This window comes from Glandiceps talaboti, chromosome 14, assembly GCF_964340395.1.
Source record: "Glandiceps talaboti chromosome 14, keGlaTala1.1, whole genome shotgun sequence".
Taxonomy (NCBI): domain Eukaryota; kingdom Metazoa; phylum Hemichordata; class Enteropneusta; family Spengelidae; genus Glandiceps; species Glandiceps talaboti.
The window spans coordinates 7,027,634-7,053,646 of NC_135562.1; the positions used below are offsets into that span (position 1 = coordinate 7,027,634).

Consider the following 26,013-nt stretch of genomic DNA (forward strand, 5'->3'; position numbering starts at 1 on the left):
TTCTGATTTGTTGCAAGATAAATTTCCCCGTGAGGGATAATGCAGTAATGTAACATAATATAATATAATATAATATAATATAACGAAGGCCAGTTGTTATTATTGCATCAGTGTAGCGCCCTCTATTCGGGAATGAATTATACTACAGCATACAGAATAATGATGAATGTGCTTTGGGACTAAGTTACTTTGAAAATGGCTCTCAAATGTATGCAACCGTTGAACTGTGACCCCTGTTTTTCTTTCTTAATTAATGGGTTCCATTTTTCTTGAGCAACTTGAAGTGACAGAAATTTTTTTTTTAACAGCGATTATGCTTCGTCGGGGCATACTATATGTTAAAAGGACATAGAAGACAGAAACATCACCTGACACAGTGATTCTATGAGTGTTTGGTCCAATTCCAATCCCTAAATTATGTCCAGAGATGCTCACCGTGACCAGTGCCCCCCCCCCCATCTTTTTGGGCCCTCTAGTGGTGAAACCTAAAAATCTTCTTTGAACCACTACATTTCAAAATTAAATTAGGTATAAACATTGTAACAATTGACATGTATTTGTCAAATTTCTAACCTTATATTTAATATTTTTGTGAATTTCTATAATATTTCTCCAAGTAAACAGAAACATGAATTCCCATACTGATTAAGTGTAGTGTCCACATTAAAGTGGCCATATGGATGAGGATTGGGTATTTATTTTGGATTTTTAATTTACAAAACAATGTTATCATGGCTTCCTACTTGAAAAATCAATGTGAAACTCCTTGTATGTATGTATGTATGTATGTATGTATGTATGTATGTATGTATGTATGTATGTATGTATGTATGTAAATATCATATATCTATTTGTTGTAAATTTATCCTGAGTCTCTTGTATATCAGCACCCCACCCCCATCCCCCACCACACACACATTTATCAATTTACATACATTTTTCACCGTAGTTTAACATCATGAATATCGGAGATAAACTCACAGCTGTTCGAGGATTTGAGCAACATCTAAATTTTTTCTGCGAAATCAGACAGAAATATGTCACTTGTTGCATCTAGTTTTTAAGCCCTGTACACTAAGTGATTATTTTGTCTGTTTTACCCATTGTTTTGTATACGTAATAATACGATATGCTTTCTTTGTTACTGTTAAAGCCTAGGTTTACAACAACACCATGTGGTAAAGGATCAATCTTTGCTTTGATTTTTAATCATTTATTTGCCAAAGGTCGAAAAACCAACAACCAAATTTACATATCAAAAGAGGGAAATGAAATAATCAAGTATAAAAACACATCGGCAATGAGAAGAAAAAAATATTTTTAAATAACTTTAAACTTCTGGCTGGACCACAAAAATAGTTTGTTCAAATTTTGTTTGACATTTTAAAGTCTGCTGTTACAATATCTCTAGCTTTATTCAAATTTGATTTAGAAATAAATTCGATTGCCTCCATTTCATTCGTATATTGTCATTTGTTTTCGCTTTTGTGTGTTGCGGGAGTGAGCCACGTGGTTAAGAGTCGCTAACTCCCCAAACTACTGAACAAGAAAAGTACAAAAACATCATCTGTCGCTTCCATCAGTTATGGGTCTTAAAGCCTACAAAAATTGTTCGGCTCCAGTTACCCGACCCCACCTACTTTTTCTCTGTCGACCATAAACCCTTTTTGATATATTCGGGAAAAAATAAAATCGCGAAAATTGTGAAGTCTCGCCTGAAATAGTGGATGCGGACACTGACATCAACTTAAAAAGACAATATATAATTTTTCTTCCAATCTGTAATGCTTGCTTATCTGATGGGAAGAAACCAATAACACAGAGACCATATGGAAAACAATGTAAAACATAACTACCTGAGTTAGACACTCACACATGAAAAAAAAGGTAATACAATGATGTAAAAAATCTACCTACCATGTGTATTCTAAAATTGAGTGTTATCGGAACCACACAATTTTTTTTATTAGGCCTAAAGTACAACAGCAATCAAGACGTAGACAGCAACTGTTACAACTTCATAATACCATATTACTGGTTTGACAAAAACAAATGAATTGCAAATAATAGGTATTAAATGAAGCTTTATTTTATTGGTCACCCGTATGTACTAAACGGCAGCTGTCAACAAAATAATCCGTAAGACTGGATTTATCATAGGGGTAATAATCAAACTCTGACATTCTTGCTTCCGTCGCTCCTTTCGTCTGACAAACCAAAAGGAGTAAGGTGAGATGATAACTTTTTTTTCAGATTTTCTATCGTTTTAAATTGACCATATGGATGAGGATTTGATATTTATTTTGGATTTTTAATTCATAAAACGATCTTATCACGGCTTCTTACTTGAAAAACCAATGTGAAACAACATTGACCAAGTCCTTGTTTGTAACGCAAATTATCAATAAAAGTGTAAAATGTTTGTTATTGTACGTTCGTTTTGTCCAACGTTCAAACACAGACTCTGTCAATGTTGTTTCATATTGATTTTTCAAGTAGGAAGCCATGATAAAGTTGTTTTATGAATTAAAAATTGAAAATAAATACCAAATCCTCATCCATATGACCACTTTAAAATAATGAACTTGCACCAATAACTATTCCAAGTTTAGTTTTGCTTTTTACAGTTCACCGTAGTGTAGGGTGCTCACGTAACTTACCTCCGCCTTGTTAAGGAACTTTTAGTCGAAACATCGATAGTTTTCATTACTAATTTTCAGGGACTGTATTATCCACAACTTTTCCTTCTTTGTAGTTTTAACTGTTACCATACTTAATGTCATCATATGATTTAGACAAGTTTTTTAAAGAATCAACTTTATTTCGTGGAATCTTTCCAAATCGGTTATGAGACCTGTATCTGTTATCTGTCACTCCTTCCAAATGGCGACAAAATAGGCGGAACAAACAAAAACGTTTGTGTAGACGTGATAATCGAATGGTTAAGAGCGGCCGGCCTGAAATCTGCATGGTATAGGTTCGAGTCTCGCCGCTGAAGTTTCTTTCCGAATGGCCGGTAAGGTCCCCGGGGGACGATTTGAACCATGGTCATACCTAAGTCAACCCAGCAGTATACTAGTAATTAGAGACCTGGTAGGATAGACATTGTAATCCTATAAACTTATATTTTGTAGAGACTGCAGTGGGCCCTTGTGCCATTATATGCCCATGCAATGTATAACAATTGTAAAACGCTTTATACAAAGTGTGGGATGGGAAGTGCTGTAAAAAAAACCTAACATTTATTATCATGTAATTTAATTTTATGAAACGTTATCATATCGTGAAGGTGGCATGCTAGACAAATCACCGAATTCAGTATATAACACCCTTTTATAATGTAATGATAATTTATTCACACTTATTTACAGCGTCAGTATTCACAGTCAAATATGTTATCAAAGACGCATATTATAAAGTATACATTACATTAAAAACCAACCAACCAACCAACCAACCAACCAACCAACCAACCAACCAACCAACCAACCAACCAACCAATCAATCAATCAATCAATCAATCAATCAATCAATCAATCAATCAATCAATCAATCAATCAATCAATCAATCAATCAAATTTTGTATAACGCCAAAATCCAATATGACGTAATATTCTATGGCGCTGAACAAGAACAACAGTAGATCAATGTAAAAAGTTAGAAAGCTCTTGCAAACAGATGTGTCTTGATGTCATATTTGTCATCGTTGTAAGACATTTGCTGTACAAGTGAAATTCATCGTTATACAGGATGGACTGGGTACATGGTCTTATATAGTGAATGTCACAATACCGTGTAACTTTTCTGTTTGATACAACCATGCAGAAACCAATAAGAAAACTGCATATGCCACACGTCAATAGCAAGATGGCACTTTTTGCTACATTAATCTAAATGATATAACCCATTTAAATATATTGCTATTCCATGCAGACATTCAGGCGCCAATGTTTTTCTTAGTATCAAACACCCAGTAGTACTTTGGAGAGCTGTGTTCGAAAAGAGCATAAGCACAGAGTGCAGACAACGATGTTATCATTCGGTGCTTCTCTTTCTTTCAATTTCGAACGTTGAGTGTTATATTGTATAACAGGTTGGCTACTCATAAGTACGAGATTGGATATTGTATCAGATGTATGTAACGAGAGCTAACAAAAGAACAAACGACGGTAAATGTAACAGCCAAATAGAAATCGCGACGTGTACCCTACATCGGATTTTAATCAGATTAGTTGACACCATAACTTCCCAGCGCTCCAGGCGCTTCACATGCATTACTATAGGCACACATGAGAATAAGTCGACCCTTTCGTTCTATTTTGACCCTCTAGAATGAGCCAAAAAGTTATTGCAGGTATGGAGTGCCATGAGTGTGGCAGATGTACAACCGAAGTCAAATTGAATATCACATTTGCTGCTTTATGTTCAGTAACCAGTATTCCGTCCACTCTTAATTGAATTGCTAGATTTCTCAGACTTTGTCTGAATATATTTTGCGAAATCCCTCAAGATATGCACGATTTCAACTAACCATTTCCATTATTTCAACATTTCGCACTTGATACCAACTGTCTTTGCTTGTGTTCACTTATTAATACAGAGGAACGTAAGTGAATAAATGCCCGTAATCAAATCTGCAGAATGGAGATAGCACGTTGAATGCAAATGAATCTCGCGAGATTTCTGGGTTCTGGAAACTGTCCCCACGGTCTTTTATTGCCAAATATTATTGTGATGTGCTTAGCTCTATATGGTTTGTATTGGCTTCTATAATTTTTTCATGTAAGTTTTGATGCGAATTTTCGATATCAGCTGTAACGTTCAGAGAATGTGGTGAATGATCATTATTAATATTTTTGGATACAGGAACCATGGAAACTTCGCTGGTCAAATTATGTATACTGGTCATTGCTGTCCTTAGTTACACAGGTAAGAAAACATTATTAGAGACATTTGTCGTTGATTACCATGGTTCGAGTTTGAGAATCAGCCATTTTCGGTGAACGTGGTCTTCTGGGGGAGGAGCGGGGGGGGGGGGGTGTTCCACGCAGACTTCCAAACCCAAAGTATTTTCATGCATATTTTGTGGAGAAAAACCCTTTCTCATGAAAACCTAAAGTCTGGTGTATTTGTTGTTACATTGTTTGTGTGTTACAGTTTAGGGGATTTGGAACCTTACCTAATCTAACATGAAAAGCAAATATGGTTACAATTACTTATAATCGTTGAGGACTGAGAACTCTGATCTGATCTTAAACTACCCTAAATAAAATTTCCAGACCTTTTCAAGTTCAAAGATGAAATGTATACCGTGAGGGCAGTAAAAATGACCCCTTACACGCGAAACCTCTGGTAATGTCATCTATTACGATGATGGCAGTTGCACACTCCCCTTGCCCATGTGATATAGAAGTCAGTAGTCTTGAAGCAAAATATGCTGACTGAAAAAACAACGTTTTTCTTGTAGGAACCATTGATGCAACTCTGACCGGCAATCACTTCGTGGATGATGTGACTGCTGAAGCTCTTAATAATGTGGATAAAGCCATTTTTGATACCAAGAATGTCTTACTTGGAGAACACAAACCAACCACTCCCGAGGAACTATTGACTCTGTTCAGATTTCCATCAGCTGAAGTCGTTGACGCGGCAAGATCAGAAGAGATCCTAGAAACCATTATTGAAATGATAAAGGATCGTGATGGAGCTGGCATACAAGGTAAGAAGATATCAACAAGTAGCAGAAGATTGGCAACAACCCTACACTATAGAGAATAGATGACCGCACTACTGCATAGCCAATTGCTCTTTTCTGTCGCCATATTTGATTTCCCATAAACCATTGCAATGTCAAAGGTTACATATTTCACATTTCTATGATCAACTTATGTAAGATTTTATCATTATAGTACATTTATTCTCTTTTTGATTGTCCAGATTGGAAAATTGAAGATGAACTAACTCCTGATGTTATTGAGAATCTAATGGAAATTTCTGGCTGCAGGGATTTCAGAAAAGAAGCAACGTGTGAAGAAACATGTATGTGTAAAAATATCAGATATCGCCAGATCGATGGTACTTGCAACAATGTTGACAATCCACTTCAGGGTGCTGCTCTTACACGATATGCACGTTTTCTCGATCCGATTTATGAGAATGGCCTGAATGAAGCTGTTGGTTGGAACATTCACAAAAAATACAATGGGTTTACTAAACCAAGTCCTCGTTTGGTGTCAACTGAAGTAGGTTCTACAGACTCCATAACTGAGCATAGACAACTCAGTGATATGGTTACTTTGTACGGCCAGTTCTTAGATCACGACGTCGATCTCACGCCACAAAGTCCAAGCACGGTGTCTTTCAGGGATGGTGTCCGATGCAATGAGACTTGCACAAGTAGTAATCCATGCTTTCCTATTCCTATCCCAGAAGATGATCCCCGAATAGAAAAAGAGTGTCTTCAATTTATCAGATCAAGTGCTGCATGTGGTACTGGTATTTCATCACTCTATCTAAATAAGATAATACCACGAGAACAACTGAATGCAATCACGTCGTATGTTGACGCATCTCAGGTGTATGGTAGTTCAGAAGACCGAGCCCACCAGCTACGAGCATTCGATGGCAAAGGACGTCTTGCCGTAAATGACAGAACAGAATCAAGCACTGGTCGTTCTCTGTTACCCTATGATCCACAATCCCCAGTCGCCTGTCTAAGTGATGATAGTGAAGACCAAATACCATGCTTCATAGCCGGCGATGTTAGAGCTAATGAACAGTTAGGATTGACTGCTATGCATACTTTATTTGTCAGAGAACACAACCGAATTGCAGAGATGTTGGCTGAACTGAACCCAAATTGGGACGAAAATACCATCTACCAAGAAACCCGTAAAATAGTTATTGCACAGGTCCAACATATTACTTATGATCATTATTTACCACCGGTGCTAGGACCAGAAGGTATGGCATTACTTCGTAACTACAAAGGCTACGATAAGGATATTGAAGCTTCAGTTGCCAATGTATTTGCAACTGCAGCATTTCGATTTGGTCATGCAACTGTACGACCAATTATCCAGCGGCTGAAGGAAGACATGACCCCAATTCCCCAGGGTAATGTGGCTTTACATAAGGCGTTCTTCCAACCATGGAGAATTGTTGAGCAGGGTGGCATTGATCCACTCCTGAGAGGATTCTTTGCGAATGCTGCTAAGGACCTGAATTCGAAAGAGCTTCTCAGTGATGAGCTGACTGAACATCTCTTTGAGTTGGCCAACACAGTGGCACTTGATCTGATGTCATTGAACATACAACGTGGTCGTGATCATGCTTTGCCTGGCTATACAGCATGGCGTGAGATGTGTGGTTTACCTGAAATAAGAACGTTTTTCCAGCTGAAGCATTCGATAAAAAATAAGCAAGTGCGTGACAAATTGAGCCAACTGTACGGACACGTTGACAATATTGATCTGTTTGTTGGTGGACTGGTAGAAGACCCTCTTCCAGGTGGTGTGTTGGGACCAACATTCACCTGTATTTTGGCCAAACAGTTCCAGAATCTTCGAAATGGAGACAGGTAAACATTCTATATTCGAACAGCAGTTTAAAACAACAACAACAACAACAACAACAACAACAACAACAACAACAACAACAACAACAATGATGTGTTCATTATAAACAAAACAGGAACACCTCATAGAAGAACAACGTTGGTCATATCATGTGCATTCTCGCAAACCAGAGCTGGTATTTCTTCCGCGACATCTCTTGGATGGTGCGTTTTGGATGGTACCGTAAAAGAGGCTGTGGTTTATGACGATGCTCATCTGTAAATAAATGCCACCATAAAGTTTAAACCACTGTTGTCTTAAATGTTGTCTATTAGGTTTGCTTGACATGCAGCAGTTATTACACTTGTATTATATAGAAACACGTTTAAATTTATAATTGAGCACATAACTGCAAAGAAAGCCATACCTTATTTTCCTACAACCGATACTTGATCAATATTCTTGGTCAAAATGATCGAAGGTAACACCTCATTTGTTACTACAATTATATGAATGCATTAATATGTTTTTCTTCTGGTAAACTATTATTCAGGTTCTGGTATGAGAACCAGTGTGTCCTCTCCCCTGCACAAGTTGCTGAGATAAAGAAATCTTCACTCTCTCGTATAATATGTGATAATACTGATATAACTGAAGTACAGGAAGATGTATTTATGAAACCGGGCAAGCAAGGTCCATTGGTGTCGTGTGATGATATCGAGGCCATGGATCTGACACCCTTTATACATGGTACACATGGTATGTAGCCTCACTACATGGGCATGTCCGAACTGGGCCTTAAAACTAAGTATTGTAAAATTTTCAAGTATGGATATATGTTTAAAACAAGTTAACAGTACATGAAGTACAGAGGAACATATTAATTTTTGTTGTTGATTCTGCGATAGATTGTTGTTGTTGCTGCTGCTGTTGTTGTTGTTGTTGTTGTTGTTGTTGTTGTTGTTGTTGTTGTTGTTGTGTGTGTGTATTGTTGTTGTTGTTGTTCTTGTGTGTGTGTTGTGTTGTTGTTGTTGTTGTTGTTGTTGTTGTTGTTGTTGTTGTTTTTGTTGCTGTGTGTGTGTGTGTTTGCTTGGTTGGCTGGTTGGTTGGCTGGTTGGTTGATCGATTGATTACTTGGTTGGTTGGTTGATTGATTGGTTTATTTTTGTCATTGCGACAGATACACACTCGCCTAATATCGTTTGCCCTGCTGACATTGTTATAAACCTTTCACCAAACTCCGATGAAGACGACGACGATCACGAAGAAGAAGATGAAGACGTCGACGTTGATGTCGCAAGGATGGTGCAAGTAATGTGGGAAATGAATAGTTTAGATGAGAATGGCAACCCCTCTTGTTACACCTGCTCTCGAACAAGTGGATCGCTGTTTCCAGTGGGAGTGACGACAATAACCTGCTCAACCACTGACACTGGTGGAAACTGTGGCAGCTGTTCGTTCTCAGTAAAGGTGGTCGAATGTAAGTCACACACGAATGTAAAATCATTAACAAATATACAATTTTAAGCTGAATTTCTTTAATAACATCGTTTTCCTCTCTTAAATGTCATCTGGACCAGTTTCACTCAAAATAACGTTTCTCCTTAAGTTTTTGTATGATCTTACAACAATATAGCGAAGGATGTGGTGAAAGAAAATTTGAATCAGATATCTTCTGGTGTGGAGTCTCAGTGGAAAGTGGGCCAACCATGAATTAGCATATTGATGTGGAAAAAATAATGTAGAATTCCTGTCAAAGAAGAGCTTAGCATATATGTCTTTCTCAAAGTCAATTATGTAATCTTAAACTCACGCACTCACTCACTCACTCATTCACTCACTCACTCACTCACTCACTCACTCTCTCACTCTACTTAACTCACTTGCCTAGCTTATTCGTTTATGTTACCAAAATTACACCACAAATTTTGGTCAAAAAGAAACAACCAAATGCTTCTCATCGAAGAATCAGACACATGTACGTTTATAGAAGACATAATCAAAGGTCATATCATAGTATTAATCAAATGTGTATTTTCTTATTTCAGAACGACCCACCGAACAAATATGAAGGTGAAGAATAACCACAAAAATAGGCCTTAATTGTGACGTGCTCATAATAAAGAGCGCCATCTACATGTATGATAGCTTGAATAAGACTGACTGCTCTCTGCTTATCAAAAAAATATGTTGTGTGCTTTTGGTTAAAGCTCTAATTCTCAACTGCATAATATATGTTTGTATAATTTGCGGCCCTGTAATGTTTTTGCTATATTGGTATATTTGTTACATCAGTGGGTGATGAAGCTACTTACAACAGCGAAAGTGTTTGTTCCCATTATACACATTTTACGAAACAAAGTATTAGGATTTACCAATTATATTTCGATATATATGACCTTGAATTCATTTAGTACAATGAAAACCAATTCAATGGAGTGTGCACATTGTAAATCCTTAAACTTTATTGATGCTTGGGAGACACAGTAAAGCGAATGTGATGATCATATTTTCGAGTGTTTTACTGTATAAAACTTATTATTTTAGTTTTATCAGTTTTGTTTGAAGTTTAAAAATAACATCTGATTTGAAATTGAAGTGTTTGCTATTTTACTTTTAAACTGTTATATATGTGACATATATGGGTAATAAAATTGGGTGGAAAAGCAACAACCTTGTCATCATTTGTTAACACGTAACGTATCTCTCCACCCCTCACCCCCCAACCCCCATCTTAACCTCACAATCTGTAAATAAAGTCTCAGCTTTATATCTCAAAACGGTTTTAAAGTCACCCTAAAAGTCACACATAATCAACGAATATAAACCTAAAAAGTAATTGCCTATTTTCAGCTAACTCGGAAATCTAATTATAGCGACCCATATCGTTACGGTGGCTTGCTAGACAAATCACCGAATTCAGTATATGATATGATACCCCTTTTAAAATGTAATAATAACTTATCTACATAGCGTCAAAATATGTGATCAAAGACACTTAAGCATACATTACATTTTTTAAAAACACCCAATCAATCAGTCAGTCAGTCAGTCAGTCAGTCAATCAATCAATCAATCAATCAATCAATCAATCAATCAATCAATCAATCAATCAATGTATCGCTCAGTCGAGCTAGCGAGCGATCCAATCAATCAATCAATCCATCCATCCATCCATCCATCGAATCGGAGTTTTAGTTTATAGGTGCTGTACAGTTCCATATTGAAAATATTCATGAATAAGTATGTTTTAAGGCCCTTCGAATTCTTGAAAGTATTAACTGTGGGTTTCTGTTCAAGCTCTTGATTGATTGATTGATTGATTGATTGATTGATTGATTGATTGGGCAGGGCATGACAGGCGACTGAACTTTAACCAAATAAGTAGGATATTATGAATTTTTTGTGACATTTTACAGCTGACGAATTATTAAGGCGATTACGATTTATCAAAATACCCCGTGTTGACATTCTATTGTTTGTGTCTTGTAGTATGCAAATTTGAGTCACCTATGAATGTCAGAATGGATATGAAAGGGATCCTTTCAAGCACTTTAGCGGATGAATTATGATATTAAATATAGCTTATGTAATTTGAATAACAACGAAAGGTAATAAGCCCAACATATGTGAGAAAGTAATCCTGGTGTACAAACAACAATTTGTCAGTGACTATAATAAATATGTGCTAAATGTGTCCTTTTAAAAACTTTTGACATATTACTTGTGGTGGAAACAAACAAAAGCAATCTAATATTTCCAGATGCCGATTCTAATATTTCCTGACGCCGGTGATAATGTGTTCTTGACTGACAGATGATATGTAAATTACTGGCAATTGTCAGTCGCCGCTCCATTAATTATTTGGAACAAGTAAATCTGTCCATGAAAGTATCACTTCCATTATCTGTCGTTGAAAATTTTTTGTTGATTTTTCTACTTTTTTTACTTATTACGGTACAAGTCTAGTCTACCCGTAGTCTTGAAGGACTCACGCTACTACTCTATTTCATCTATCCTAACAGACATTTTGAATTTTGTCTTGTCCTCCAAGTCTACCAATAATCCTTAGATGTGTAGTATTAAGCCACGCCCCAACACAATAACGTGTGCAAAAAATAACACAATGGAATTGAGTCTGTTTTCAAAAAAACCTCTCATGATGAGACCTAATTATGGATTCATCATGTGACCCGATTGCGTGATTTAAATATGTCTAATTATGTATTCGACCAATCAAATTCTCTGTAGGAATGCTATTCTAGATCAGCGGATCTCAAAAGTGTTTGTAGACTTGAAGGACAAGCAATCATGTAACAAATCAAAATAGAAGTTAAGATAATCAGTGAATTTATAAAGTTCCAGTTTCCACTACGATGTAGAGTTCAGAGGCGTTGTACAGTTAGAATGCTCTGGAGAACAAATATGTCTTTAGGTTCTTTTTGAAGGCGTAAGTCATACATATACATGTACCATTAACCAGTCCCCAGTGACCGTGCTACATCACAATTCCGCCCAGGCCGGTTCAGTTTTTCTTTTACACATCGTTTTCCTCTCTCTCTCAGGACAAGGTCAGGTCGAAAAAAGTTCCACATATATGATTCTTTTTTTTTATATCTCAAATAACTTGTAAATAACTTTCCGTGTTTGGTAATGTATACGTATGTGAATACACTATGAATTAGTCAACCACATTTGTCTTCGGTTAGCCAAGCATAGTACTAGGTTTTACGAGGGGAGGGAGGGAGAGTGGGAAGGCGGGATGATTTTGGTGAAATGTTATAATATCACAGCAAAATAAAAAACCCTAACGACCTGACACGTACGCACTGTCAGCTAGACAGACATCTGTACCAGAAATTGCTGCCATTAATTGTGGGTGGTAAATATAAACAGCAAACAAGACAACAACTGTTGCAACTTAATTTTGTAATATGAAAATGCAACGTTTGTAGTCAGTCTTCATGTTACTGAATAGTGTGGTGCATTGCAGCTGTCAACATACTAATCCCTTTAACTGAATATATGACATAAACTATAATCAAAGTCTTCCAGTCTTTATTCTGCCGTCTGACAAAGGAGTAAGGTGAGGTGATATCTAGTTGTTCTGGGATTTTTCTGTATTTTTTTTAAAAAAGAAGAAATTCCGTGAAAGTTGCACTAACTGCAACTGGAACGTTTTTTGACTTATTCATAATATTGTACACCTTGGGCAGTATTGAGTCACGTGTACATTTACGTACATGTACATATACTTGTGTGTACCTGTACACACAATAAGGTACAAGAAATCCTATCAAATTAAAGGTGATTCAAAATGTCCCATACCACAACCTTGAAAAATGTTCTTTTTCTAGTATAAATCCAAGCTGTGTATTCAAAATTGCATGATAAATGAGAAAAATGAGTTAAAACTTACGACAGCGGCCTGTCTGAGCTGACATGAATTTACAATTATACTGCCTATTGTTCTCCCTTCAGGGAATTATGACGTTATAGAGGGTACCCTTTCATGTCAGTTTAATAGTTGTGTCTAAACCAAAAATCAGCGGGCCAACATGATCAAAATTTGAACTTGTTACTGTACTGCATTTCGCCTGGATACAATCGATCCCCATTCAATGTCTAATTACTGGTATTTTAACAATTTCCGGAGAAGGTATTGCTGATTGTCTGATAGAGAAAGTAATACTTCAGTTTCAGCTAGTGCAGATTTAAAATGGTGGACTCTATGGTACACGCAAAATAGTCGAGGTCGAGATTCTTATTGTCAAGAAGTGTACTCATGCTTATCTTACCCCTTCCTTGTTAAAGTCGCACAAGCTGACTTTTATAACATCCATCAAACATAAACTATCATAGTATAATTATCGTTGGTGCATTATGACGTCACAATTGCCTTCTCGTTTAGTTAGAACAGTTGATTGCATAGTTTACTCGACATTTTTGATATGTATAAACGTTACGTCAGCGAATCGTTTATAGAACATATATATCTTAATATGAGGTTTGAGTTCAGTCAATATTGCAAGTGACAATCAAGTATGTTTCAGTAAGTAGGATACCAGGAGTGACTTTTAAATACGCAGTATAAATCTCGCCCCAAAACGTCACGCCTACCTACCTACCTACCTACCTACCTAGAGGTACACGCACGCACGCACACACACATACATACATACGTACGTACATACATACATACATAGTATACATACATACATACATACATACATACGTACATACATACGTACGTACGTACATACATACATACATACATACATACATACATACATACAATGGTGAAGAATCACCAGGTGTACGTGGCTGATTGAATAAAGGCATGTGTCCAAGTTTTTAGACGATATACGTCTCATCTAATGCAGAAAGGTCTTATCAAATAAAATTAAACATAATATGTATACAAGATTTCTATACAGAGACAGAAAAAATACAAAAGAAACGAATCAACACAGACAACTTCCATAATATTTTTCATGTAAATATTGAAAGCAGTTTTCGATAACAACTACTATACTGTATACATATTGAGAATGTCATCAACGATTGATCATTGTGGTTTTTTTTTTATACAGGAACCATGGAGACTTCACTGGTCAAATTCTGTATATTGGTCATTGCTGTCCTTAGTTGCAGAGGTAAGAAAATAATATGGCAAAATCCAATGACACGCGAGTGTAAGTGTGGCTTATGGGGTATTTGCACGAGTGGTTGCAGTACTAGTGTTCTCTGCGGCAGTTCACGAGTGTAGTGAGTGAAAGTGCAGCAGAAAATATTACCCCTAAGTACCCACATGGAACTCACGTGGCAGGGGATTATGTCATTATAACATATATATATTATATTTATTATATCCGAAACAGCAAATTTCCCATTAAAGATGATACTCTGCGATCACGCGCTGTCATGTAGAAGTTAGAACGAACGATCGCTTCATTTGCATATCCACTATTATAGTATCCGCCATACCTGTGCTGAGTAATCTCTGGTACGAACATATGTAGTTAGTCAACTTATATTGCTTTTCTTTGTAATAGTTCGCCAATCAGTTACTTTCGGTGAATGTGGTGCTAGGTGGTCGTAAGGGGAGGCTCCAGGAAGACCTCCAAAACAAAAGACTTTCTTGTTCTATATGTGATGTGCTATTCTGTCTAACATGAACGGCATATATGTTTACAGTTACTTATACTCATGACTATCCCAAAGAAAAACCTTCTTTTCAAGTTAAACTTTCTCGATGAACAGCATCTCTTCCTAAACCGGATGGCAATAAAAAGGAACCTTTCAGGCAAACCCCCTCCCCCTAAAAAAGAAAAAGAAAAAAAGAATTCTTTCTGGTCAGCGTGCGCATCACTTAAATACCCCCGCGTCAGTCTTTTTGTGTGTTTGTCTAGCCCATGCTGTCTGGAGATCGAGGAGAAACACAAAAATAACCCTCCCCCCTATTTCAGTGAAGACAGCTGCAGAGACAATTTGAACATGAACAAGCAAATGATATCTGCCCCACATACACACTTGCTCTAAGAACTAAATAAAAAGAACAGTAACTGCCATAAATAGTAGATTGAGTGACTAGTATAGTTTGTTGAGAATAAAAAAATCGCGTTGTCGCACCATTTTAGACAAACTCCTGACCAGAAACAATTCTTCTTTTTTTTCTTTTCTTTTCTTTTTTTTTTGGGGGGGGGGGGGCGGGGCGGGGGGCTAACATGGCTCTCCAGTATTGTGATCAACGACACTTGTCTTCCACATGACCTACAGAGGTCAATAGTCTTGACTTGCCATTTCTTCTGTAAGGTATTGTATTTTATAACAGATATGTCTAAATATAGTACCAACTATTTGTTCAATCCTGTGGCACTTTGGTTTATATGATCTGCATGCATGCATGCATAATAACATACAATATGTTACAATTTCAAACAATAAAGTAATTTTCACATTGTAAAATTTTGTCACGACTACAGCTGTAGTAACAAATGTTTAGCATGTAGGTAAATTAACAAACAACAGTTGTATCACAATATCTATTTTAGGGAAAAAAGATTTATTTCCTGTGGACTCATTTATCAAATGCGCGTCAAAAGAGCGGTGTCACTGTTTTGAAATACCTCTATTTTGTGTGTTCGCATCCTGTTTTTTTTTTTTTTTTTGGGGGGGGGGGGTTGAATTTGCAAAATTAGGCGTTAATATGGACAGGTTTCACAACCTCTTACATCCACATGGTTGTGGCATACCATACAATTGAAGAAAAGGTATGAAGGAGGTGGCTTCGTAACTCTGAATAGTTGCCGTAAATGTGTGACACAACATCTCTCACTTTTACGTTATGTCCTTGATGAGGCACGCATTTCCGAACTACAAAATGACTATATTTAAATGAAGAAAAACGGACACATGTTTTCAGCTTTCACTGACGCGTACCACAAGGATTAACCTAGCGAGCCTAACCTACACCAAACACTATCAATTTTTCAACGCTAGCTGTCCAGCTGAGTAAGCCCTGTAGCAGATAATCATGTTAAATATAGGGCATATCATTAGTGATCCATCACATACTGACAGATATTGATAATTTATGTATCTGGTCACTTCATCCAACGATTAAAGGGGAGCCATTTCATGATCATAATGTTACATCACCTACAATTACTTGTGCATTTATAGGTTATATTTACCATGGGCTATTGCATCATGGGAGATAGTAGACATACTTTATTCAATGGTTGATCACTGAATATTATGAGTGAAACACCAAGCCTACATCATTTTAGTTGTAATGTCCTATGAGTGAAACACCAAGCCTACATCATTTTAGTTGTAATATCCTATGAGTGAAACACCAAGCCTACACCATTTTAGCCATATGTAACTACCTAACAATAAACGCTGACTTATTTTGGGGAGAATTCTGTGACCGATTAACACAAGCATGATGTTAATGAATGTGCTTGTGCCTTTGTTTGAATTTTTTGGCTCCATGTTCCTCTTAGTGTAGTCTTAGAAATGATGTGAATCGATCGATATGTTTAGATTGTTACCTATATCTGACGCGATAATTTCATCGGTTTATATTGATGCTCCTATTGGATTTGGTACAACTCTCCCTGTTGATATCAAATTCAGGATCGATTCCTGTGCTGGAAATTAAAGCTTGGAATAGCTTAGGATCATCAAAGCAACAGTCTTCTACCTTTTTTCACCTTGTATCTTGTAGTCTTTCTCCAAAACCAGCCCACTCGGGACTACAACAGGAAGGTTCTGACATGAAACATCCAATTTGTGTAACATCAGCCAATGGGTGAAAATACACAGCAAACTTTAATAATCTTTACACAGCTAGTATAAACCTCTAACTATATATAAATTATAGCTTCAACAAACAGTTTCATCATATAAGGTACTTGATGCAGTACACTTACAATAAATTCCTATATGGGATCCTGTAGGGCAATCCTACATGATATTATAAAAGGGGCAGTCCTAAAAGGCGTCCTGTGGGGTTTTCTGGACACAATCATTACAGGGCAACCATATTGGCTCAATTGCGTCAACTACGTAGTGAAAGTGGAACACTAAGCAATTGTAACAACGTTTCAACGTTTAGCTATCTACGTAGGCTGAGTGTTGGTGGCTATACTACTATACGGTCCACTCATGGATGTGGCACTAGAAACCACAAGGAACAACAGAAACTAGTTCAACCTAGGTTCTAGTATCAGGGTACAATTAATCCCTGTTTTAGTTCCCCTGGTTTTTGATTGGAAACCCAACGACAAGTCCCAGGGCTATGTGACATGTCGGTATTGAAATAAATAATTGTGACTGAAATACTGTGTTTCACATAGGTACCATTGATGCATCTTTGACCAACAACAGTTTCCTGGATGAAGTGGCCAATGCAGCTGTTAATGATGTGGATAAAGCCATTTTTGATACCAAGAATGTCTTACTTGGAGAAAACAAACCAACCACTCCTGAGGAATTATTGGCTTTGTTCAGATTGCCATCAGCTGAAGTCGTTGACGTGGCAAGATCAGAAGAGATCCTAGAAACCATTTTTGAAATGATAAAGGATCATGATGGAGCTGGCATACAAGGTAAGAATATATCAAAAAGTAGCAGAAGATTATCAATGTCAAAGGTCACATGCACACTACTGCATTTAGGTAAGGATACAATAGGATCTAATTAACTCGACACAGAACTCTGTCTGACCAAACAGCAAAAATCAGTTTCCCTGTTGAGTCGCCATGTTTGATCTCCCATCAACCTTTGCAATGTCAAAGGTCACATTCATACTACATAGTTATCTGGTAATGATCACCTTATGGATGATGGTATAATTACAGTACATGTATTCTCGTTTTGATTGTCCAGATTGGAAAATTGAAGATGAACTAACTCCTGATGTTATTGAGAATCTAATGGAAATTTCTGGCTGCAGGGATTTCAGAAAAGAAGCAACGTGTGAAGAAACATGTATGTGTACAAATATCAGATATCGCCAGATCGATGGTACTTGCAACAATGTTGACAATCCACTTCAGGGTGCTGCTCTTACACGCTATGCACGTTTTCTCGATCCGATTTATGAGAATGGTCTGAATGAGCCGGTTGGTTGGAACATTGATAAGAAATACAATGGGTTTACTAAACCAAGTCCTCGTTTGGTGTCAACTGAAGTAGGTTCTACAGCCTCCATAACTGACCATGCACAACTGAGTAATTTTGTTCCCTTGTACGGTCAGTTTCTGGACCACGATATCAATCTCACTCCACAAAGTCCAAGCACGGTGTCTTACAGGGATGGTGTCCGATGCAATGAGACTTGCACAAGTAGTAATCCATGCTTTCCTATTCCTGTCCCAGAAGATGATCCCCGAATAGAAAAAGAGTGTCTTCAATTTATCAGATCAAGTGCTGCATGTGGTACTGGTATTTCATCACTCTATCTAAATAAGATAATACCACGAGAACAACTGAATGCAATCACGTCGTATGTTGACGCATCTCAGGTGTATGGTAGTTCAGAAGTCCAAGCCCACCAGCTACGAGCATTCGATGGCAAAGGACGTATTGCCGTAAATGACAGAACAGAATCAAGCACTGGTCGTTCTCTGTTACCCTATGATCCACAATCCCCAGTCGCCTGTCTAAGTGATGATAGTGAAGACCAAATACCATGCTTCATAGCCGGCGATGTTAGAGCTAATGAACAGTTAGGATTGACTGCTATGCATACTTTATTTGTCAGAGAACACAACCGAATCGCAGAGATGTTGGCTAAACTGAACCCAAATTGGGACGAAAATACCATCTACCAAGAATCCCGTAAAATAGTTATTGCACAGGTCCAACATATTACTTATGATTACTATTTACCCTCAGTACTAGGTCCAGATGGTATGGCATTACTTGGTAACTACAAGGGCTATGATAACAGTGTTGATGCTTCAATTGCTAATGTATTTGCAACTGCAGCATATCGATTTGGTCATGCAAATGTACGACCAATCATCCAGCGGCTGAAGGAAGACATGACCCCAATTCCCCAAGGTAATGTGGCGTTACACAAGGCGTTCTTCCAACCATGGAGAATTGTTGAAGAGGGTGGTATTGATCCAATCCTGAGAGGATACTTTGCAAATGCTGCTAAGGAACTGAATCCAGAAGAGCTCATTAGTGATGAGCTGACTGAACATCTCTTTGAGTTGGCCAACACAGTGGCACTTGATCTAATGGCGTTGAACGTACAACGTGGTCGTGATCATGCTTTGCCTGGCTATACAGCATGGCGTGGTATGTGCGGTCTCCCTAAAGCAATTCAAGCAAAGAAACATCGTCACCAGCTGACGAAAGTGATAACAAAGAAGCAAGTACGTGATAAATTGACCGAGCTGTACGGACATGTTGACAATATTGATCTGTATGTTGGTGGACTGGTAGAAGATCCTCTTCCAGGTGGTATGTTGGGACCAACATTCACCTGCATATTGGCCAAACAGTTCCAAAACCTTCGAACTGGAGACAGGTAAACATACTCTATTTGAAAACAGTTTACAGAACAATAAAGACAACAACAACAACGACGACGACGACGACGACGACGACGACGACAACAACGATAACAACAACAACAACAACAACAACAACAACAACAACATTTCAAAGACGATGGTGGTTTTCACTGTATGGAAGACTAATAACATAAAGAAGAACAACATTTGTCGAATAAAGAAAATTATATTTTGAAAGACTAGAATAAGTAATATCAAAAGTAAAACACATTCCTGTGTCAGAATACCTCATACATCAAAGTCAATCCATTGTAGTTGGCAAAGGATACTGTATTGTTGTTCTAAAATTATTCAGATGATTATCATTCTCTACTTGTTCTTCTAACTAAATCATGTGATACTAACAATCTAGTTATGTAACTCTGTTCACCTTCCATCTATCTAAGTAATCATGTGCTACTGGCCCAGTGATCTAACTCTGTTCACCTTCCATCTATCTAAGTAATCATGTGTAATTGTTCAGTGATCCAACTCTGTTCACCTTTCTATCTATTTCATGTGTTACTGCCCTAGTGATCTAACTATGTTCACCTCTCAATCTAAGTAAATTGCGTTATTGCCAAAGAACTACCATTGTTCTCTTTTCAATCTATTCATATGTATTACTGCCGAGAGAGAGAGAGAGAGAGAGAGAGAGAGAGAGAGAGAGAGAGAGAGAGAGAGAGAGAGAGAGAGAGAGAGAGAGAGAGAGAGAGAGAGAGAGAGAGAGAGGGGGGGGGGGGAAACGACTAAAATGTGATTGACACATACTCTTCTGTTTTTTAATTGATCCTCTTGAATTGCTGACTACTCCACCTATTGGATACTAAATATATGAATACAATTATTTTCTTCTGATGAATATTTATTCAGGTTCTGGTATGAGAACCAGTGTGTCCTCACCCCTGCACAACTTGCTGAGATAAAGAAATCTTCGCTGGCTCGTATAATATGTGATAATACTGATATAACTGAAGTACAGGAAGATGTATTTATGAAACCGGGTGAGCAAGGTCCATTGGTGTCGTGTGATGATATCGAGGCTATGGACTTAAAACCCTGGACACACGGTGCACATGGTACGTAGTCTCCACTATATTAGTCTGTTGTGTCTATAACACAATTGGTACCAATAAAAAGTTTGTAGCGAATTGCAATTAGATCAAAAGACTGAACAGTAGAAGCAAATTTGATTTGCAAATGTTACCTAATGTCAGTCATGTTTTCTGTGATTCCCATATTAGGATGTCAATTTATGTGACTTGGCAAGAGAAAAATTGGAAGACAGGCACCGAACGAGATAATTGGTCATTTCTGTGTTATATATCAATTCTCAAACACTTATTTATCTTTATGCGTTAGGCTTTGTTAGTTTTAGGTAGTCTTTAATTAGATGTTTTTCCCCAATATTGTGCTTCGTCCAGGCAAGGAAAATACGAGTGACTTAAGAGGCCTTTGTCACTACGAGTCGGTAGAAGAGACCTGACAACCCTTAGGTCATGAGTATTTTCCGGTTGAATAAGGAAACATATTGGAGAATAACATAATTATACCAGTGCCAATATATCAAGAGAAAGGTTCGGGGAAAGTATGGTAATTTTGAACGTTTTGATTCATATTTCGAACACAGCAGAACAAGTGACGGAGACACGTGTTGTCATAACATAGACGCGCGTTGTCGTGACGTAGAACGACCAGAGTATATATTCCATATTTTGTGTTCAATTTGGCTCGTGCATGGCACTATGATATCACTTGAAGGTGTCCTGCATTACTGTAATCTGTGAATTAGATTAACCGTATACCAGACTCTCTATATTCGTTCGGCATATTCGACTGCAAGATTCCTGATGGTATATTAACTGCACGCGTCGTTAGCGAGTGGAATTCTTCCCAATTCGTCATCAAACTAATACATCTACCAATAACAGTTCTACAACATCAATAAGGCAAATAAAAAAAATGTTTCCGATAACATGACTTCAGAAAATATGGTAGGTAGGTCGGAATTTTTTTTTATTTTTTTTTTATTTTATTTTATTTTATTTTATTTTATTTTATTTTATTTTATTTTATTTCATCTTATTTTATTTTATTTTATTTTATTTTATTTTTATTGTATTGTATTTTATTTTATTTTATTTTAATTTATTTTTATTTTATTTTATTTTTTTAAATTTTATTTAGTTATTAACTTTTGTAGACTACACTGTTAAGTCAGCTTAAAAGCTTAAAGATTACACACTTAAAAGGCATGGATGGGATTTTAGAAATAAAAGTGACCAAAGATACCACAATTTTACCCTAAGTTTTCGAACGTAAATGAAAAATTCTTGACTTTATGGTAGTAAAATAAAATATCGAGCAAGCACAGGCAAAAATGAAAGCGATATATTAAAAAGCTTTGCGGAAAGTATTTGAAATGAGAGAGATGGTATATTTGTATAATTATTATGCCAGGCCGTAGCAAAAAAATCATGAGAACTTTCGCGGACCCCATATAGCAAAATTCATTTCACCTGTGACCTACACCGTCTGAAATACGTTCATTCGAATAAACTCTGTCCTAAAGTAGTTCATCATAATTAGACCAGTATATCTAATTGGTAGTACACCATATGCGGATTTCCGTCATTGACTTGTTCTGAGAGCGACAAACAGCTTGAGTAACAACATACCATGAATATAGTATCTGACTCAGCGATCTTCACTCACAGTCTTCTAAGTTCTACCGAAAATTACAGTCTTCTTGACGATACGGATATCTTCTCGCCATTTAAAAAAAACACCTGCTAGAATGCAAAAAAAAAATATTCAGGGTCAGCACCATGAACTAGGATCGGCCGTGTTACCGGAAACACAAAATTGGGTTTTTTTTTTAGTTTAGCCTAAAATTACGACAGGCTCTAGATGCTAGAGCATTACGCAGAAAAGAAATGAAGCGTGGGTTGCGACAAGCACAAGCTGACACCATGCGTCACATTGCACTCAGACACAGACACAGACACAGACACAGACACAGACACAGACACAGACACAAACAGCTGTTCTGAATCGCCGATAGGGAAGGCGAAACGACGTGAAATTCAATATGCGCATCAGGTAGTCGAAGGTCAAGTATTAGATCACAGGGTCTCGCATTAATGTTACCTAATCAGTGGCACCATGAGGATCACGTAGGATTATGTTTTGTTGAGGACCAACTGTTTCTATATTATCTGCCAAACATCTGTTTTTGCATGTAAATTTTTTTCTAATCCGAACTAGGCCTTAAAACTTTGAAATGTGCAAGTAGGGATATTCATTCTTGAAGCAAATGAATTAACAGATCATGTTTTTTAATTCTGTGATATATATGTTGGTGGGTATCCGGGTGGGTGGGTGGGTGGGTGGGTGTGTTGGATGATAGACTGATTGATTAATTGGTTGGTTGGTTGATTGGTTGGTTGGTTGGTTGGTTGGTTGATTGACTGACTGACTGACTGACTGACTAACTGACTGACTGACTGACTGATTGATTGATTGATTGATTGATTGATTGATTGATTGATTGATTGATTGATTGATTGATTGATCGGTTGATTGATTGATTGATTGATTGAATGGTTGATTGACCGACAGACTTACTTACTGACCGACTGACTGACTGACTGACTGACTGACTGACTAACTGACTGACTGACTGATTGATTGATTGATTGATTGATTGATTGATTGATTGATTGATTGATTGATTGATTGATTGATTGATTGATTGATTGGTTGCCCGACCGACCTAATGACTCACGCACTGATTGATTATAACATTGCCACACAGATACCCGCTCGCCAAGAATAGTTTGCCCTGCTGACATAGCAATAGACCTTTCACCAAAGTCCGATGAAGTGCATCATGATGACAACGACAACGACATAGAGAAATACGATGAAGGCGATGACGATAACGTAGAGGTAGAGGAAGATGAAGATGACGACGAATACGAAATTGATGGCGCAAAGGCGGTGAAAGTAATGTGGGAAATGGATAATTTTGATGACAATGGCAACCCCTCTTGTTACACCTGTTCTCGAACAAGTGGATCGCTGTTCCCAGTGGGAGTGACGACTATAACCTGCTCAACCACTGACGCTGGTGGAAACTGTGGCAGCTGTTCGTTCTCAGTAAAGGTGGTCGAATGTAAGTCACGCACGAATGTAAAATCATTAAAAATATACCATTTTAAGCTGAATTTCTTTAATAACATCATTTTCCTGTGTATCATAAAATCTAAAATATCATGTAACATTTTACTGTTCAATGTTATCCAATACAAAAATGTAGTGAAAGGATTAGATTAGAAAGTTCAAATCAGATATCCTGTTGATTCTCAGCTGTAGGAGGACCAACCTTGGATTAATTAATGTTAATGTATTCATGGATAAATCAAAAACTGATTTAGATTTCCTCTAATAAGATTAATCAAATGTGTATTGTTTATTATTTCAGAACAACTCGCCGACTAAATGCGAGACTGCAGAATGACAACAACAACAACAAAAACGAAATGCGTAATTCGAAATAGCGCAATGTTAATAATATAATTGACTTGTGATGTGGACATACTAAACAGCGCCATCTATCACAGAAGAAGACCAAAACTTTTCAGTTCAAAGCTGTCTGAGAGATTTGAAAACTGTTATAAAATTATATGTTGTGTATTAGCTAAATTTATCTTTTGGGAAGTATGTATGCATTATATGTGAACGGGTACGCAGGATATACAACACTTACATCGTCGTAGTAAACCACGCACCTCTTTGTTTGGATGAGATACCATCATCTAGAGTTGATATCTAGAGTAATATTGATGGGTAGACGTGTGGTCCCAACCATTTACTGGAACATCAACTTGCAAGGGACATGCAGTGTTTGGTATGCCATAGTGTATGTTATTCCCCCATTCCAGTATTCAACACTAGTGGGCGCTCTATTCTCCACTTCCGGTTTGCATTGTACAATGGGCAATTGGAGAGTAGGTTTCTTTAAAGTGTTTAGACAGTGGAGTATGTGTGGTACAGTAAAATGTTTATAAAAATACAAGCTTACGAGATAGAGTGAAGGAATTGTCAAATTGTCAAGTGTAGCGATGTTTGAGTCACTGAGTAAACGTTTTTGTGTTTGTAGAGTAATGTTTTTTGGTTTACAACGGTAACTATGCATTTGGGTTTTAATTGGGTTTCATCAGTTTTTATTAAAATGTACACAGCACGTCTGAGTTGAAATAGAAGTGTTATACATGTATCACCTATATGGGAAATAAAAGTTGGGGAAAATAGCAACGGTTTTGTCTCTGAGTGATTTACTTTGACTACGGTAGCCTGTACAATTACTGACTTTGTCTCCGAGTGATTTACAGTGACTATGCATGGTAGCCTGTACAACGACTTTGTCTCTGAGTGATTTACAGTGACTATGGTAGCCTGTACAATGACTTTGTCTCTGAGTGATTTACAGTGACTATGGTAGCCTGTACAACGACTTTGTCTCTGAGTGATTTACAGTGACTATGGTAGCCTGTACAACGACTTTGTCTCTGAGTGATTTACAGTGACTATGGTAGTCTGTACAATTAATGACTGTCTCTGAGTGAATTACAGTGACTATGGTAGTCTGTACAACGACTTTGTCTCTGAGTGATTTACATTGACTATGGTAGCCTGTACAATGACTTTATCTCTGAGTGATTTACATTGACTATGGTAGCCTGTACAACGACTTTGTCTCTGAGTGATTTACATTGACCGGCTAAACCATTATGTAGACACACTTGTATATGGGTACAGTTGAGTACCTGTTTTTCACCACTTACATGTAAATCTGATACAAGTGGTTATTAAACAGTCACGATAGTTTTGCCAGACAAATCATCATCTATTATAGAATATGACGCCCTCTGGCGATGTCTCCCTTCGTTTAGGCTAGTGCTGTCACTTGATATCTGAGAACAATACTATTATAGAACTGATGACGTTTGCACGTTGTAAGATAAAGTGGTTCGATAAACACCTTTTGAAGTATACGCAGACAATAATTATATTTTGTATTGGCTTACATACATAACAAACAGTAATTACAAAATGTGTTGGAGATAAAATCACGATTTTGTGACCTCTCTTTGATGTGTTACAATCTAGGTTAAGAGTTACGACATATCCTTTGCCCACCCTCTATATTGACCGTATCTTGTTGATGGCAAACTGTTAAATGTTGGACACACATCAAGAATACATACACAAATTTAGTGCACCTAGGAATGTCGGAATGGGTATGAAAGGGTTCTTTGTCGGGTGAATTATGAAAATATAGATGGTGTAATTTGGCTATCAGTGAAACGTAATCA

The 26,013-nt window shown here is 37.2% G+C and overlaps 1 protein-coding gene across 1 annotated transcript; it reads left to right on the forward strand.

The window, feature by feature from the left end:
• Positions 1-2,193: 2,193 nt before the first annotated feature.
• Positions 2,194-24,935, forward strand: LOC144445911 (uncharacterized). The gene is made up of 13 exons (XM_078135553.1): positions 2,194-2,229; positions 4,867-4,929; positions 5,468-5,698; positions 5,953-7,579; positions 8,110-8,315; positions 8,737-9,020; positions 9,605-9,629; positions 14,150-14,212; positions 17,423-17,665; positions 17,970-19,608; positions 20,507-20,712; positions 23,451-23,810; positions 24,120-24,935. Coding segments are annotated over exons 2-13 (4,944 nt in total). The 5' UTR covers positions 2,194-2,229; positions 4,867-4,871; the 3' UTR covers positions 24,122-24,935.
• Positions 24,936-26,013: the final 1,078 nt, after the last annotated feature.

What these genes read in the sequence shown, in the direction of transcription:
- LOC144445911 (XM_078135553.1), top strand. Translation starts at nt 4,872, where the DNA reads ATGGAAACTTCGCTGGTCAAATTATGTATACTGGTCATTGCTGTCCTT. An exon ending in AATCTTCGAAATGGAGACAG is followed by an intron (nt 7,580 to 8,109) that starts GTAAACATTCTA and finishes ACTATTATTCAG; the next exon opens with GTTCTGGTATGAGAACCAGT. An exon ending in TGCTGTCCTTAGTTGCAGAG is followed by an intron (nt 14,213 to 17,422) that starts GTAAGAAAATAA and finishes TGTTTCACATAG; the next exon opens with GTACCATTGATGCATCTTTG.